The sequence below is a fragment of the Dendrobates tinctorius genome, unplaced genomic scaffold (assembly GCF_039654945.1).
Source record: "Dendrobates tinctorius isolate UK_male_01 unplaced genomic scaffold, ASM3965494v1 ptg000030l, whole genome shotgun sequence".
Lineage (NCBI taxonomy): Eukaryota > Metazoa > Chordata > Amphibia > Anura > Dendrobatidae > Dendrobates > Dendrobates tinctorius.
Genome location: NW_027361698.1, coordinates 627,161 through 645,530, shown reverse-complemented (window position 1 = coordinate 645,530; position 18,370 = coordinate 627,161). Strand labels below are relative to the sequence as shown.

At 47.1% G+C, this 18,370-nt stretch overlaps 1 protein-coding gene across 10 annotated transcripts in view; it reads left to right on the top strand.

The window, feature by feature from the left end:
- The window catches only part of CENPE (centromere protein E), a 205,722-nt gene that overhangs the window by 173,303 nt on the left and 14,049 nt on the right, over window positions 1–18,370 (top strand). For all 10 annotated transcript variants that reach the window (XM_073571801.1, XM_073571795.1, XM_073571802.1 and 7 more), the window contains 10 exons: window positions 22–186; window positions 1,954–2,118; window positions 2,225–2,440; window positions 2,688–2,912; window positions 2,995–3,204; window positions 9,220–9,420; window positions 11,310–11,513; window positions 12,333–12,445; window positions 12,546–12,643; window positions 12,733–12,889. In XM_073571801.1, the coding sequence (XP_073427902.1) occupies window positions 22–186; window positions 1,954–2,118; window positions 2,225–2,440; window positions 2,688–2,912; window positions 2,995–3,204; window positions 9,220–9,420; window positions 11,310–11,513; window positions 12,333–12,445; window positions 12,546–12,643; window positions 12,733–12,889 (1,754 nt within the window). The remainder of the gene's footprint in view (window positions 1–21; window positions 187–1,953; window positions 2,119–2,224; window positions 2,441–2,687; window positions 2,913–2,994; window positions 3,205–9,219; window positions 9,421–11,309; window positions 11,514–12,332; window positions 12,446–12,545; window positions 12,644–12,732; window positions 12,890–18,370) is intronic.

Here is an 18,370-nt window from a genome sequence, read left to right as displayed (position 1 = left end):
ACAGTCTTAACTGTTTGTTAGGTTGCAAAAGTACAAGATGAATTGATTACTTCTCAGACAAAACTCCAAACTGTGATAAAGGAGCGAGATGAGAACCATGAGCGTCTACTTGAGAAGGTCAATGAAGTAAAAGAAAGGATACAAGAAATCTCTGCTTTGCAAGAGCAAGTGCAGCAACTGCACGAGGTAATTCTGTTGCATTGCAAATTTAGATACCATGTGATATTTCAAGGGAACCTGACATGTTGAAAATGCTATAGAACTGGAGGAACTGATGAGATTTATTTAAACAGTTTTGTAGGAAACGTTTCAGTAAATCACTCATTGAAATCCTGTGTTTTGTGAGCATGAGTCCAGTGGGTCCTTTCAGTGATTGGCAGCCACTCTACATGCACATGCGTGCGCACACACAATCACTCTCTCACTCACTCTCTCTCACTCACTCTCGCACACATGACTGTCATTCACTAAATAGGACCACCCAGTGGATTAATCTCTTTACAAACGCCAGGGATTTCAATGCATAAAATAAGTTATACAGACTTTCTCCCCACAAACCTATATATCAGTCTGCTCAGCTTCTTGTCCATACCATGCTGTTTATAGATCAGACTTGATGTATAACATTACAGGTTAACTTCTGCTTTTCATCTAATATAATCAGGACATCGTATCAGTATGAAAGAAAAAAAAAAAAGGAGGGACACACTGGCGCTCATGGGCAGATGGTGGGATGAAGCAGCTGGTAGTTGGACAGACTCTGTGCGTAATCTGTCTGATAACACGTGCTGAAACTGTAGAGGAAGAAACTACTGCGCTACAGACATAGAACACTGTATATAATATGCTGAGATGGCCACCCAGTATCTGGTAGAGGCGTGGGTGAGAGTTGGCTACTTAATAACTTCCCGGTAAGCACGGTGCACATCCTAATGGTCTGGTGTTGGGGCAGACTCCGTGTGATGAGCAAAAAGCTTAGGGAGTGTCCTCCCATAGCTATGGATTCCCTTGTGGTGGTGGTGATGGAGATGCAGGCTGGCAGTGAGCTCCGGCCGGAAGCGCCGCTGTGCACTGGCAAGGTTATCGAATGGCATGGTTAGGAAGACGTCACCAGTCCTAGGCGACGGGTGCATGATAGGACCAAGAAGCCGATGCATTTGAAACGTGTTGGCTTTTTGGTCTTATCATGCAATCGTCGCATAGGACTGGTCACGTCATCCTAACCACACCCCTAGCTAAACTCACCACTGCTTTTTGGGCACTTCTGGCTGGAGCTCACCGCCAGCCTGCATATCGTCACCACAAGGGAATCCATAACTACGCAAGAACGCTCCCTAAGCTTTTCACTCATCACATGGACTCTGCCCAAACACCAGACTATTAGTATGTGCTCTGAGCTCACAGGGAACTGAGAAAGTAGACAACTCTCACCCACATCTCTACCAGCTACCGGGTGGCCATCTCTGCACATTATATACAGTGTTCTATGTCTGTAGTGCGGTAGTTTCTTCCTGTACAGTTTCATCCTATCAATATGGCATATCACTTTACGATCTGTGGGAGTACAACTTCTGGCATCTTGCTGATTCTGAGAATGATGAGGCTTCCGTGCTGCTGTCCTTTGTTTGACTGGAGAGCTGTGCACAGGGTAGCCAAGGTGCTGTTCTACAGGAAAAGACTGAAGGAGCCCTAGATTTGAATCTTCACTGTGTCCCCTTCATATTTGAGATTGTTGGGTTTCCCAGAGACTTTACTCTCATGATCATAGAGTATTTGCATGCAAATAACACTACGCCATCACTTCTTCAGGTTGGAATACCCCCCTTAGGTTTGTTAAATTGCATATGTTTGCACAACAGTGATTCCTAAATTACTGAGATTTGTTAGAACAGAATTAAATCTGCTATATTGGATTGCATTTCTTGTGCTGAATGTTTAATACTTTTAATCCAGGAGGTGAAAGCAGAAAAGATGAAGAACCTTGACTTGTTAGACGATGTGGATCACCTGGAGAAAGAAGTCAGAGCTCTGCGTCTGATGCAAAATGAGCCTATACAAGAAGTGGATGACCTAGCTGGCCGTACTGAAGTTTTGGAAGAAAAGAATAAAGAGTGGAAGGTAATATAAAATGCAGGGTTGTAAGACATTATTTACTAGGAGTTGGCTAAATTAAATGTAACAATTTATCTCTAAAATTTTTTTTTTTTTTTTTTTTTTTTTAAAGGATCTCATGGTTAAAATTTACACAGTTTATTCAGATCATCACAGCTCACTGAATAACGTCTCCTGCGAGCACCAAACTATGACCCAAACTCAAAATCAATCCATGAGCACTATAAAAGAATCTCTCTCATCAACTTTCTCTAGGACATTTGGAAATCTGCAAACTGAACATGTCAAGCTAAATTCTCAAATGCAAATGCTCCTCAATAAGTTTAAGGTATAGTTTTGGTCTACAATGATTTCAGATCTAAGGCTTGTGTTATGCCAGTCTCGGGAGGTACAGATTGTCCTTTCAGAGATTCAGCCGGCACAGGAGGAGTGTTTTTGGGGAAAAGCCTTTTATTTGTGCGCTATTCACAGACTTCCCAGATTTTGAGTGCTGTAAAGTCACATACAACTTTTACACTCTGATCAGCTACATGAAGTTGGCCTACAGATAGTTTTGTAACTTATTTGTTTTGTAGGGTCTATATAAGAATGCTGCTGTCAAGGAAGAACATTACAGTTCAGCCGAAGACTTTGAAAATGAATTATGTGTACTGCAAAAGAAAAACGATCAGCTCCTTCTACAGTGCCAATCGCTAGAACAATGTGGCTCAAAATGGTCAGAGACTGTGGCGGAGGAGCTTAAGTTCTGTGAAATCGAATTTATGAATGAAATGATATTTAGGAAAGTAGATGTGCTAAAGGTGCGTATGCCGCTTGACAATTCTTTACAAGCTAAGGTTTGCCACTTTGGATATTTTGCTAGTTAATTATTTCCATGTCTAGAATGTTGAAGATGGCTTTTCTGAAGTCCAGCTTGTTCTAAACCGTATAGAAAATGAGCTAAAACAAGAAATAAAATGCAAAGAAGAATTTACTGAATGGCTAAGTGAATTTCAAAGCTTACATTTGGATGACAAAAAGCTCAACGACGGCATACTTCAGGAGAACAGGCGGATTGCTGGAGTAATTCAGGATTTAACAAAGAAACTAAAGGTAAATCTGATTTTACTGAAATTATGTATGTGTTTTGTAGGAATTCCTCACTCTGACAACGATTGAGGTAGGTACAGGCTCAATGTAGTTTAATAAATCTGTTTTGCATCAAAGTTCATAAATCGTCAAAGAAAAGAAACAGCCTTTCCTTGGCACAAAGATTAAAAAAAAAAAACAATCCTCTGTACAACAGACAGGCTGTGCCATTTAAGCACAGTAACTTCTGGTCAGACTCTTCATAACACAACTTTTTTCATCCTTCCACACAAACAGCCCCCAGTGAGGCAGCACCCGCTGCCTTAAATAGCCCATTCCAAGTCCTGGAACTGGAGATAAGGGAACAGGCAATTCCTCATGGCTGTAATGTCAGCTTATAAAACCCGGATCAAAAAATCCAGGCCCTTTAAAACATCTCTCGGCTATATATGTGCTGGAGCCTACTTATTCTGGTCCTATTTCTCCTCTAAGGCTTGACATGTAGGAGCCTTCATTGGGGGACACAGGAGACCATGGGTGTGTGCTGCTGCCACTAGGAGGCTGATTTTAGGCAAAAAGTTAGCTCTTCCTCATCAGGTTACATCCACCAACTGGCACAAAGCTAAGCAGTAGGAGAAGCAAAAAGAGACACAAATTCAAACAGGCCCAACATAGGCACAACAATGGAGTGATAGAGAGATTTTTAAGGTGAGTACCCAAATTCCTCTTTTGTCTATCGCTACATTGGGGGACACTGTAGACCAGGGGTCCCCAACCTGTAGCTCGGGAGCCACATGTGGCTCGCGGGCTCATGAATTGTGGCTCGCGGCTGTCTTCCAGCTTGGCGCTTTAGCTCCAGATCTAGCAAACGGGTATGAAGAGCACATCAGAAAATGGTGAATTTTTTGAGCAACTCTGCACAGAAGAGCAGATCCGGATGCACATATACTGGTCTTAGGCTATGTGCACATGTAGTTTTTTGGTGTGCGGATTTTGGAGAGAAAACCACAGGTAAATCCGCACTGCGGTTTTACACCTCATAATGGATGAGGTGTAAAACTGCAGCGTTTCTGCACCAAACAATTGACATGCTGCGGAATGTAAACCGCAGCAAAACCGTGCGGAAAAATCCGGAGCGTGTGCGCGTTTTTTAATTTCCATAGGAAATAAAGGTACTGTACAACGCAGCAGAATCTGCTGCGGACCCGCAGCTGCAGAAACCCTGCGGAACCGCAGCAGAATCCTCACCGTGTGCACATACCCTTAGGGGTTTTGAGATAATTTAAGTATGGTACGCTGGAGACAAGAGGATACCACCTGTCAGAGGAGGTGCTTCAAGCTTGATGTGACAGTGTGTTGGGAGTGCTTGATGAGAGAGAACTGAATGGGGGGGTATTGTGGTAACACCTGGATTTTGATATACTGCTTTGGGGTGATTTCTGTAAATGTTTGGTTACCATTATGCCTGTAATGGGGGCTTTGGTTTCCACTATTGTGAGGGGGGGCGAGAACTGAATGTGGCTCACGACCCTCTCTCAAGGCTGGATGTGGCTTGCGACCCTCTCTGAGCTGAATGTGGCTCGTGACCCTCTCTCAGAGCTGAATGTGGCTCTCAAGGTCAGAAAGGTTGGGGACCTCTGCTGTAGACCATGGGATGTCCTAAAGTAGTCCCAAGGGTGGGAGAGAGAACACTCAGAACAGGTCTAATATTGGGTGACTTCCGCTAACAGAACCTTCCTACCTAGGCTTGTGTCAGCCAAGGCATACGTATGGACTCTGGTCCTTCATCCATACCTTTGCAAGGTTCTATACTTAGCAGCCTTGCAGAGCTGTAATGCAGAGGCTTGATGAGCAGCCCAGGAAGCACCCACTGCATGGGGTGAAGGCCATGTATTTTGTGCTGGGTATTCCTCCAGGATCCAATGAGCTGTGGTCTTGGAGGCTGTAAGTCCTCTACGGTGACCCTCATCAATCACAAAAAAAAAAGAATCTGTTTGAAAGATGTTGTAAAGGAAAGATGGAGACGCAGAGCTGTAACCAGATCCAATTTGTGAAGGAACTCTTCTCCAGATGGACAGAAGGTTGCTAGGACTGTCCTCATTAAAGTGGAAGGGAGAGACCACTTTGGAGGGAGAAAGGAGGGAATCGGATGCTCACTCCTTTGTTCTGATGGAGGAAAAGGAAGGTCTAACAGTGGGATAAGGCCATTGGCTCCAAGACACACTTGATAGAGGTGATCCCTACCATGAAGTCAACCTTCCAGGACAGATGAACGTCCCAAAGTGGGGATGCCCTTGAAGTGTGTCAAGGATTCACATGAGGATGATGGGGGAGGAACTGAATGAGTGAATCCATGCAAGAAGGTTCTGACTTGGGAGCGGGAAGCTAGATTCCTCTGAAATGGGAAAGAAAGAGCAGAGATCTGACTTTTAAGAGAGCTGAGACAGACCTGCCAGGAGGGAAGGGAGAGAGAAGGACAAGGGGCTTGTCTGTTGGTCTTTGTACCAACAAAATAGGAAGGGACTGCGCTTCCTTGCTTTAGTAATGGTCTGGATAACCTGGTTGGAGAAGCAGACATCTCTTAGGACAGCAGCTTCAACAGCCATGACATTTAACTGACCGTGAATTCTGGTGGAAGAGCGGATCCTGGGGGGAAAAAAGGTCTGGTCGATCTGGAAGCTTCCACAGGGCATCTGCGATGAGGCTGACCACTTATGTTTACCAAGCTCTTATAGGCCAGTCTGTAACCCCGAGGATGACTTGTACCCATTCCTCCTTGATTTTCTTTATAAGCCTGGGAATCAGGGGTGGAAACTGATACGGAAGACTGAACTGAGACCACAAGGCAACTAGGGCAGCTGAGCCAATTGCGAGAGGATCACGGGACCTGGACATGAAGCAAAGAACTTTGTTATTCACCCTGAATGTCATCAGGTTGAAGTCGTGTGTGGCCCTTCCTTTTGACATATCTGTCTGAAGACCAATGCATTCAGTGACCACTTGTCCAAGGAAAGGCCCTTGCGACTTAGAAACTTGTCAGCCCAGTTGTCCAATCTGGGAACGTGTACTGCTGATATCGTTGGAACTTTCTGTTCTGCACTTGCCAGAATACGAGAGACCTCAGACAGGACCAATCTGCTTCTATTTCCGCCCTGATATTTGATATATGTGATGGTATTGTCGGACTGGATGCACCCTGGCTAGGAGTTCTTGCCAATGCAGGAGAGCAACATAGATGGTCCTGAGCTTAGGGATGTTGATGGGAAGTGAGGACTCTCAAGACTTCCAGTGCCTCTGGACTGTGAACTGATGAAACACTGCTCTCCACTCAAGCAGACTGGCGTCTGTCAAGATGGTCTGACAACTTAAAGGAAGAAATTGTGTCCCGGGATAGAGGAGCATATACAGTGGGGAAAAAAAGTATTTAGTCAGTCAGCAATAGTGCAAGTTCCACCACTTAAAAAGATGAGAGGCGTCTGTAATTTACATCATAGGTAGACCTCAGCTATGGGAGACAAACTGAGAAAAAAAAATCCAGAAAATCATTGTCTGTTTTTTTTTTCATTTTATTTGCATATTATGGTGGAAAATAAGTATTTGGTCAGAAACAAAATTTCATCTCAATACTTTGTGATATATCCTTTGTTGGCAATGACAGAGGTCAAACGTTTTCTGTAAGTCTTCACAAGGTTGCCACACACTGTTGTTGGTATGTTGGCCCATTCCTCCATGCAGATCTCCTCTAGAGCAGTGATGTTTTTGGCTTTTCGCTTGGCAACATGGACTTTCAACTCCCTCCAAAGGTTTTCTATAGGGTTGAGATCTGGAGACTGGCTAGGCCACTCCAGGACCTTGAAATGCTTCTTACGAAGCCACTCCTTCGTTGCCCTGGCGGTGTGCTTTGGATCATTGTCATGTTGAAAGACCCAGCCACGTTTCATCTTCAATGCCCTTGCTGATGGAAGGAGGTTTGCACTCAAAATCTCACGATACATGGCCCCATTCATTCTTTCATGTACCCGGATCAGTCGTCCTGGCCCCTTTGCAGAGAAACAGCCCCAAAGCATGATGTTTCCACCACCATGCTTTACAGTAGGTATGGTGTTTGATGGATGCAACTCAGTATTCTTTTTCCTCCAAACACGACAAGTTGTGTTTCTACCAAACCGTTCCAGTTTGGTTTCATCAGACCATAGGACATTCTCCCAAAACTCCTCTGGATCATCCAAATGCTCTCTAGCAAACTTCAGACGGGCCCGGACATGTACAGGCTTAAGCAGTGGGACACGTCTGGCACTGCAGGATCTGTGTCCATAGTGGCGTAGTGTGTTACTTATGGTAGGCCTTGTTACATTGGTCCCAGTTCTCTGCAGTTCATTCACTAGGTCCCCCCGCGTGGTTCTGGGATTTTTGCTCACCGTTCTTGTGATCATTCTGACCCCACGGGGTGGGATTTTGCGTGGAGCACCAGATCGAGGGAGATTATCAGTGGTCTTGTATGACTTCCATTTTCTAATTATTGCTCCCACAGTTGATTTCTTCACTCCAAGCTGGTTGGCTATTGCAGATTCAGTCTTCCCAGCCTGGTGCAGGGCTACAATTTTGTTTCTGGTGTCCTTTGACAGCTCTTTGGTCTTCACCATAGTGGAGTTTGGAGTCAGACTGTTTGAGGGTGTGCACAGGTGTCTTTTTATACTGATAACAAGTTTAAACAGGTGCCATTACTACAGGTAATGAGTGGAGGAAAGAGGAGACTCTTAAAGAAGTTGTTACAGGTCTGTGAGAGCCAGAAATCTTGATTGCTTGTTTCTGACCAAATACTTATTTTCCACCATAATATGCAAATAAAATGAAAAAAAAACAATGTGATTTTCTGGATTTTTTTTTCTCAGTTTGTCTCCCATAGTTGAGGTCTACCTATGATGTAAATTACAGACGCCTCTCATCTTTTTAAGTGGTGGAACTTGCACTATTGCTGACTGACTAAATACTTTTTTTCCCCACTGTACAACATGCGGGCTAGAGCAGCTTTATATGACAAGGAAACGAATTGCACTGCACTGGCTCAAACTGTACCAATAATGTAAGAATTTTTTTTCAATAAAGCATACTCTCTATTGGTCATGGAGAGGGCAGTATATCTAAAAGAAAAATATGAAGTCATGGCCTCAAAAGAGCTGATGAGGACTAGCCTATGCTTACTGTGCATCCCTTAAGTGTGACTGTCTGTGTACCACTTCTAGAGTCTTTAGCAAGGAACCATGGTGCTGTCTGGTGTTAATAATGGAGTCACAGTAAATTTAAAACTGCGAGGAGGTTGGGAAATGCTCATGTGTCTGACAGTTCTTGCTTCAATGATTCTCCTGGTGTTTTGTGTATTATAACGCACAGTTTGTTATTCTCTATGTATTTTGTAAGAGAATTGGGTAGCATGACTGGGATGGGGAAAAGTGTTGGAGCAGTTTTCTTTAATGCTTTTTTTTTTTTTTCTTATGAAAAATTAATAAAAACACAAGATTTAAAAAAAAAAAAAAAAACACACAATGTTGCTTATAACAACGCTAACTCTCTTATTGAGATCTGAGCAAAGTCAGTTTTTAATAAGGCCGGTTTCACACAGCCTTGACACACTAAGTTTTGGCCTTGAAAAATGAGTGATTTTTTTTTTTTTTTTAAATGCCCCCATTTTGTATTTTGGCAGACTTAATGTTTGACTTATTTTTAAGTATTAAATCTGCTAGAATGAAAAGTAGAAAAAACATTCTAAATATTGCTCTGACTTTTCAAGGCCTAAATTGACAGTTTTTAGATCCTGATATCTGGCCTGACCCGCACTGTCTCCTAACATGAGCAAACTGCTTTATAAATGCCTATTTTAACCTATGCATTGTTTTTTCGTGAATGTGTGACAATGGCTGTAGGGTTATTCCCATCTTCAGTTATCGCTGATTCTGACCGAAACTCACTTAGTCATGTAGATAGTGGGAGCCAACTACTATTTACTATTTCTCATGAATGGTGACCACTTATTGTTTGCAGGTAATTGCTCAAGCTAAAACAAAACAAGACACCATGATGTACCTCAATACTCTGAAATCAGACTTGAATGAAAAGAGAGAAAAAAATATGGAATTGTTGCAAAGGATGCAGAAAATTGCTCCATCTGGTGATTCTAGCATGTTGGAGGAGGAAAACGCACGTTTGCGTGAAAATCTGAAAAATGTTCAGGGGGAATTAAAGGTAAAGTTTTTCTAATCACTCTTAAAGAAAAGTCTTACCTGGGCCATGCTTGTGCTAGCCTTTACTGGACAGCGTATGGGTTAAGGGCCCGTCACACTAAACTATGTCCCAGCGATCCCACCAACGATCCGACATGATGGGATCGCTGGGACATCGTTGGACAGCCCCAGCGATCAGGACCAGCGACGCTGATTTCTAATGTAAACGACGGGTATCCAGGAGCGTTGCTGATCGCTGGTCTCTCTCGCTGCCACACGCAGCGATGCGCGCTGGGCAGCGGGAGACCAGCAATAGAAAAACTGCCCAGGCCGCTCGAGCACGATCAGCTATAACCGGCAGGGGGGCCGGTCGCTGATCCCCGTCACACACAGCGATCTCGCTGGCGAGATCGCAGATGTGTCACAAAATCAGAGATCTCGCTAGCGAGATCGCTTAGTGTGACAGGGCCTTTACATATGTCATCAATGGTTAGTTTCTTCAGGTGTCCTGACCCTACAGCATAGATGGCCTCAACACTCAAGGATTGTTTAGGTGCAATCGAAATATTAGTGAACCATTATGCTAATCCATTTGTTATACAGAATAGTTGTATACTGGACATTTATTAGTCTCTCCCACCCCTAATAGAAGCTACATTTTAATTTGCTTTTTTTCTTCGGACATGCAATAATTCACAAAGGTAAAACCTAAATGATGTGGATTTTGTAGGAGCATGGAATTCTAGGTAGTAGTGCAAAAAGAAAACGCAACAGATGTCAGTGTTCTGAGCAACATCCTTTAGGGTTTGCTCACACGTTAATTTTTTTTCTTGTTTTAGCACATCTCTTCAGCATCAAGTATGAGCTCAACATGTAGGAATACATGCACTTGCATGCCTTGGCATGCTATAAATGAGGTTATTAATGGTTGTCTGAGAAATGTTATGCCAAGATCCGCTGCTGCCAGCTCCTATTGCATTGCCAACCTATGACATCCCAAATGTGCTAGATAGGGTACAAGTCCTGAGACACTGTAGGCCATGGTAGTATGATCAGGCCATTCAAGCTGCTCAAAGCAACACAAGCAACATATGGCCTGGCTTTGTCATTTTGGAAAATTTGCTGTGCCACTGGTTCCATGGTTGACCTGTTCTGTACTGCAAGTGAAATTAGACATCCTATACCAATCTTATGGCAGCAAACCATGTCTACCCGAACAATCAGGAGGCTTTTGCACGACACTGGGCTACGAGCCATAAGGCCAGCTACAGTACAGATGTTCCATTGGCCTTATGTCACTGCTCTCAAAAGCTGTCATGAAGCAGAGCAAGATGGCATTGCAGGCTGCAATGTATGTCGATCCTTCAGCGATGAGTCCTGCTTTTGCCTTGGACACAGTGAAAACCAGTGATAACCAGAAATGAGTCAAGAGACTACATGATCTATGCCATGAAGATGCAATGATTTCCACAATTCCATGACTTTACCTTCTTAGTGTTGCAATTTTAATGTTGAGTGTAGGTAGCAGGTAGTCATCCCCACATTTGAGCTGTCTGTAAAGTTACCATAATTTGTACTAAATTAGTACCAATGACACATGAAGATACTTTTCATATGGCTACTTCTATAAAGTTCCTAAGTGAGTTTCCATTGTATTCACGCTTCCCCATTCTAATGCAGATGAAGTGGTAGATCTAATTAACCGCTAATGTGATGAACTTGTATTTGTAGAACTGCATTATTATTGCAATAATCTTAATTCTGCTCACATGCCTGTATCAGGAATCATAGGGGCTTTGCATTGCGAGTGGTTCTGTTACAGTGAATAATTTAGAGGCTTTTTGAACTAAATCCTGCCTGTCAACATTTGTGGGTGCCCTAGAGATAATTGTCTTAATTGGGGTTTTACAGAAAATGCAATGCCGGATCCAGGACTTGGAAAAGCAGCTGAGTGCTGTTGAATCAGATGCAAAACAAAAAGAACAAAAGGCGTTACTGCTTGAAGACAAGCTACGTGCCAGTTTCGCCGAGTCGGAGCTTTCAGAGATGCAGGTTAAGGTGAAAGAAAAAGAGAAGCTTCTCCATGCAGCACAGAAGGAAATACAGATTCTCGAGGTAGTATCCACATTATCTTAATAGCTGCTAAATTAACCATTTCGGAATGTATCTTAATAGCTGCTTCATTAACTATTTCTTAGCTGTATTGTTTGAGGCACAAATAGTTCCAAGATTGTGCTTGTATAAAAAGCAGAATACCTAGTTTTCCTTTAGAAGTTGTCCACTACTTTAAAATTGACGACATTATCACTAGGATAGGCTATCAATGTCTGCTCAGTGGAGGTGCGACACCCATCACTGGCAGCGGCCAAAAGTACACAATTTACAAAGCTTCTCCGTCTACTGATGGTGTCCGCGGCCAGGTAGTGTACATCCACACCCTTATTCAAATCAATAGGGAGCGGAATTGCAGTACTTGGCTGCAGACACTATCAGTAGACTGAGCAGCTACCTAACTGACCGCTTCCTGGTGCTGGTGGCGCCCAGAACAGTTGATCACCGAGGGTGCTGGGTGTCGGACTCCACCATTCAGACATTGAAAACCTATCCTAAGGATAAGTCATTAGTGTTAAAGTAGTGGATAACCTCTTTAACAAAAAGAAGTCCTTGTGTGCAGCGGGTTGGCATGATATCAGCGTACACACTGTGTAGTGTAGCAAAAGGCTGCAGGGAGAATAAAATGTCATGTTATCCTTGAAGCCGCACTTCCAGTTAGACTAATGCACATTTAGAAAATGCTGTTTACCTGCAGCATATAGTGCTAATCTGCTGGTAAATACAATAGGTTGTTTTTTTCAGGTACCCTTTATTTTTGCTTCATCTGTCTTTAGATATCTGAGAAAAGTTAATTTACAATTGTGGGTGTTTTTCCATAAGGAAAAGATCTCCAAAGGTGCAGCACCATACAAAGATGAAATGGAAAACCTCAAATCCCGACTCGTATGGGTGGAGATGGACAGGGTGAAATTTTCAAAATCTGCAGAACAGCAGTAAGTAGATTGAAACATTTTGATTTGTTCTTTGTACATATTTACTTTTATTAAATACCCTTTCGCTTTCAATAACTAAATGTGTGTATGCGCCCTCTAGAATATCCTCTTTAAAAGCTTCTGTTGAAGACAAAGAAACGCGCTTACGAAAGCTGAAAGAAGAGCTTAGACGAACCCAAAAAGACACCGATTCTTCCAGTATGTAGACAGAGCTTAACGCTTATTGTGGACTTGGCTTTATAATGCCTGAAAAGAGTGCAAGACTCTAACAAATGTTTTTCCCTCAGTTTGTTCTACCAGTTCAAGTTCCCCTCAATACCCTCTGACATGTGGGGGTGGAAGTGGCATTGTGCAGAGCACGGCTATGCTTATGCTTCAGTCACAAAATGCTACATTAAAGAGAGAAATTGGACAGTACAAGAAAAAAGTCCATCAGCTTTCAAGGTATGGCTGCTATGTCTCATGCTCCTTAATCTACCTGGTAAAAGTCTGGTTGGAGTTGGGGGACAACTTCTCCAACCATAGATCAGGAGTGTGTTTCCAAAATGCAAAAAATATTTCTCCTTCGTCTCATTGGGGGACACAGAGACTGTGGGTGTGTGCTACTGCCGTTTGGAGGCTGACACTAGGCATGCAAAAAACAAGTTAGCTCCTCCTCCGCCGCATACACCCTCGCCCCGATAGTGGGCGGAAACCAGTTTTTTGCTTAGTGTCTTATGGAGGCACACGCAGTCTGGATCTCTCCAGACTAATTTTTTTCTAGTTTACCATGAAGATGTGACAGGGGCGACGGATCCTATAGAAAGGGTCCGATCTCCCCAAACCAACAACGGGCGAGCACGCGTTGAGTATCGCCTCCGCGTATCCTTTCCCGCACCGAGGGACATATCTGGGACTTTTCCCCAGACATCTATTTTTTTCCTTGTTTTTTGTTTTATGAAGATAAGACAGGGGCAACGCATCCTATTGAAAGGATCCGATTTCCCCAAACCAGCAACGGGCGACCACGTGCGATTATCCCTCCACGTTTCCTCTCCCGCGACGTGGGACATTAGGCCAGACTTAGCCCTGTCCACCCCTAGGTATTGAAACCATGGGCTTGCACAGAGGCACAAGACTAGTCTGTGCGGCCCCCATGACTCCACCAACGCATGACGGCGGTGCTGCATGGCGGCAGACGGTCCCTCTCCTTGCCCCGGCAAGGCGGTCGGAGATAGGGTGCCTGCACCATCTTAAACAGAGTACCTCAGGTATGTGCTGGAGCGAGTGGAGGGCCCTGGGCAGCATTTTCGGAAAGGCACGCTTTCCCCTCCCCCCACCCTTCCACCCTTCCCTCCGCTCCTCTAACCTGCTTCGCCTCCCTCCGGGTATTGGCGCGGCCGGGAGACTGTGGGGAGCTGAAGCCGGATGGCCGAGGTAGAGGGGTAGAGATCGGTCTGCCGGCGTGCCAGGTGGGCGGACCGGCTCTAATTTAGCCCGCGGCTTCGGCCTGGGACGCGGGCGGAAGCGCCGCACTGGGCGCATGTCTTCCCCGGCGCCGCCCCCCGTCGTCAGGCATGGGGAGGCGGGCGGCCGGGGTAGCGGTCAGGCGGACCGCTTCTAAATTTAGCCCGCGGCTTCGGCCTGGGCCGCGTGCGGAAGCGCCGCCCTGGGCGCACGTCATTTCCGGCGCCGCCCCCCGTCAGCCGGACATGGGGAGGCGGGCGGCCGGGGTAGCAGTCGGGCGGACCGCTTCTAAATTTAGCCTGCGGCTTCGGCCTGGGCCGCGGGCGGAAGCGCCGCCCTACGCGTGACTTCATTTCCGGCGCCGCCCCCCATCTCCAGGGCAGGCGCCGGATTAAATTGAGGCCACGGCGGCAGGGTAGGCCGCGATCACAGAGAAATCGCAGCCTACCAGGAGTGAGGCAACTGAAGCACCGGGAGAGACGCGCAGGAGCGGGTAAGTGCGACCCCGTCCCGGAGCCACACTAGGGCACTACACAGTACCCTTCTCCGCCTACCCCCCCCCCCCCAAACCTTTAAGGGATTTTTTGTGTGTGGGCCGACGCCAGCAGTATGTCTGGGAAAGGAAAAACGCACACGTTCCTTTATGCCGCATGCGTTTCCTGTGGGGTGATGTTCCCACGAGCGCAAACTATTAAGTTATGTGAAACCTGCGACTCCGAACGCGCCCAGGAGCCCTCCCCTGCGACAGAGCCCAGGGGTCTGGATCCCCCAGAATGGGCGTTATCACTCTCTCGGTCCATGGTTTCGCTCACGAAGGCGATTGAGACCCTTCAGGCCCCGGATAGGGGTAGAGATGACGGCTCGCCTGTTTGGGAGGGGTCACCCACCTCACGAGCCTCCGGCCTGCAGGGGCCGCACACTCTCTAGGCAGGCGCACAGGAAAAGAGCCCGTACGGCGTCTCCTGGCCCCTCCGGTGCCTCAGCATCCGTGAGTGCGGCATCTCGCTCACCGTCACCATTTTCTGGGAGCGAGCAGAGTTCAGGTGATGACTGGGAAGAGTCCTTGGACCTGGATACCCCGGGGTACCGGGAGACGGTAGACAGTCTTATTGAAGCAGTCAATCAGACTCTGGGTATTGACGATGATGTCTCCCTAACTACAGGTCATAAGGTATCCTTTAAGAAGACCAGGAGACCACATAGAGTATTTAGCACTCATCCTGAGTTCGAGGATATAGTGCAGCGGCATAGGGAACGTCCAGACAAACGTTTTTCAGGACAAAAAACGCTGGAAACGAGATATCCGTTCGCAACTTTGTAAAAAATGGGCGGAATCTCCGGTAGTGGATCCCCCAGTGTCACGCCTAGCTTCAAGGTCCTTGTTGTCAGTACCTAGCGGTTCTTCCATTAAGGACCCCACGGATCGACTCATAGAAGGTTTAGCTCGCTCGGTGTATGAAGCATCGGGATTAGCGCTCTTTCCTTCTTTTGCGGCAACATGGGTAGCCAAAGCCATGGTCAGATTCTTTAAACAAGGTCCTACAGGATAGAGATTTGCCGTCGGAAGTGGCGGAGATAGCAAGTCAGATCGCGATGGCGGGTGACTATTTAATGCATACTTGGATGCGGCTAATGGCGCGGCTGTAGCGGCAGCAAATGCAGTCGCCATTAGGAGAGCCTTGTGGTTAAGGTTATGGCGAGCTGATTCTATTTCTAAGAAGTCTTTGACTTCCCTGCCTTTTCAGGGTAATCGGCTATTTGGGGAGAAATTAGACAAGCTCATTTCAGATGCTACAGGGGGAAAAAGCAGCTTCCTTCCACAGCAAAGGATTAGGCCGCCTTTTCGTCAACCTTAAGCGCGCTTTCGAGCATTTCGCACCCCCGGGTGGATGGCAGCGGCCAGTACCTCCACCCCAGCTCGCTATAACCAAGACAAGGAGCGTCAGGTCACGTATAGAACCAACCCGCTGGGTAGGATGCGGGGCCGCCCGCCCAGATCAAGGGGGGCCAGGTCCCAGAAGCCCTCAGCGAAATGACTCGAGGCATCCAGTACCCGAGGACAGCAGAGTAGGCGGACGTCTGCGCAGGTTCTGCCGCGTCTGGGTCGCGGTGGCGCGCGACGCATGGGTGGCAGAATTAGTGTGTTCCGGGTACAAAATAGAGTTTGTCAAAGATCCGCCAAGACGATTTTTTCTTTCCCGGCTTCCCAAAACGGAATCCCGGGCAGAGGCATTGCTAGGGGCCATCGAGGTGTTGCGGCACAACGGGGTCATTGTCCCTGTACCAGAGTGCGAGAAGACCCAAGGATTTTATTCCAATCTGTTCGCAGTCCCCAAGAAGGACGGAACAGTAAGGCCGGTTCTGGACTTAAAGCTCCTGAACAGGTTTATCAGGGTCAGGCGTTTTCGCATGGAATCTCTCCGGTCGGTCATATCGTCCATGGAGCACGGAGAATATTTGGCCTCGATCGATGTCCAGGATGCCTACCTGCACATCCCTATTTTTCCCCCACATCAAAGGTTCCTTCGGTTTGCAATCGAGGGCCAGCATTTTCAGTTTGTGGCCCTACCTTTCGGGTTGGCCACGGCCCCCAGGATATTCACGAAAGTGATGGCGGTCGTCATGGCCGTTCTACATTCTCGGGGCATAGTGGTTTTGCCGTACTTAGACGACCTCTTAGTAAAGGGGCCGTCCTTTCGGGCATGCGAAGAGAATGTGAGCATCACAGTGGATACCCTATCTCGCCTAGGATGGTTGATCAATGGGAAGAAATCTTCCCTTACCCCAGCTCAGAGGATTTTATTCCTGGAGATGATTTTCGACACTTCCCGAGGGTTGGTAATTCTCCCTCAGGACAAGGCTCGGGCACTCCGGCAGGGAGTCCGAAGTCTTCAACAACCGGGCCCTCACACTATCCGGTTCGGGATGAGGGTTCTAGGAAGGATGGTGGCGGCGATGGAAGCAATTCCGTTTGCTCAATTTCATCTCCGTCCCCTGCAGCATGCTCTCTTAGCGGCTTGGGACGGGAGTTCGTTCTCCCTCGATCATCAGTGCAGGTTGCCCTCTCAGGTTCGACGGGCGCTTCAGTGGTGGACACACGACTCCTCTCTTCGTCAGGGGAAGCCTTTTCCCCCAGATCATTGGTTGGTGATCACGACCGATGCAAGTCTTTTCGGCTGGGGGGCAATCTTCCGGCATCACACGGCCCAGGGGCAATGGTCGCCTCAGGACGCTCGTCTGCCGATCAACCTGTTGGAGATTCGAGCGGTGCGGTTGGCGCTGCAGCGTTTTCAGCACTTGCTAGCAGGACGCCCAGTCCGAGTTCAGTCAGACAACGCCACGGCAGTGGCGTACGTGAATCACCAGGGAGGCACGCGCAGCAGGGCAACCATGCGCGAGATAGAGCATGTGCTCTGTTGGGCCGAGAGGCACTACTCGGTAATCTCAGCAGTTCACATACCAGGTGTGGAAAATTGGGCAGCAGATTTCCTAAGCCGACAGGGCGTCGCGGCCGGGGAATGGTCCCTTCACCCCGAGGTCTTCCAGCAGATTTGCCAACGGTGGGGGGACTCCAAACGTGGATCTGATGGCGTCCAGGGAGAACGCCAAGGTGAGCACGTTTGTCGCTCGGGCTCAGGACCCGCGAGCGATCGTGGTGGATGCGTTGGTCCTACCATGGAGCCAGTTTCGGCTCCCATACCTGTTTCCCCCACTGCCGCTTCTCCCAAGGGTCATCAGAAAGATCAAGACAGAGGGGGTCCCGGCAATTCTACTGGCCCCAGACTGGCCCCGTCGAGTATGGTACGCGGATCTATTGCAGCTCCTCGCAGACGTGCCTTGGCGTCTACCGGAGCGGCCAGACTTACTGTCTCCGGGGCCGATCTGCCACCCGAACTTAGGGGCCCTGTGTTTGACGGCATGGCCGTTGAATCTTGGATTCTGACCCAGGCGGGATTTGGGCGTGAAGTGGTTGCGACAATGGTTAGCGCCCGGAAGCCGGCCTCGGCGAAAATTTATCATAACACTTGGAAGGTTTTCTTTCATTGGTGTCGAGAACACGGGGTTGCGCCATTATCCTTTTCGATACCCAACATCCTGGCTTTTCTGCTGTCCGGCCTGGATGCAGGGTTGGCGCCAAGTTCCCTTAGGAGGCAGATTTCGGCCTTGTCGGTCCTTTTTCAGCGAAAGATTGCTACCAGGACGTTCATTCAGGGGGTCTCTCATTTGGTGCCCCCCTATATAGCACCCATAGACGCCTGGGACCTTAACCTGGTACTGGGTGTCCTACAGGAAGCCCCGTTTGAACCCTTACAGGAAATTTCATTGTCATATCTCTCCAGGAAGGTTGTATTCTTGGTAGCCCTAACTTCCATTAGGCGGGTCTCGGAGTTAGGAGCATTATCTTGCAGAGCTCCTTTTCTGACTTTTTTTTAAGGATAAAGTAGTCCTTAGACCACCGCCGCCTTTTCTGCCGAAGGT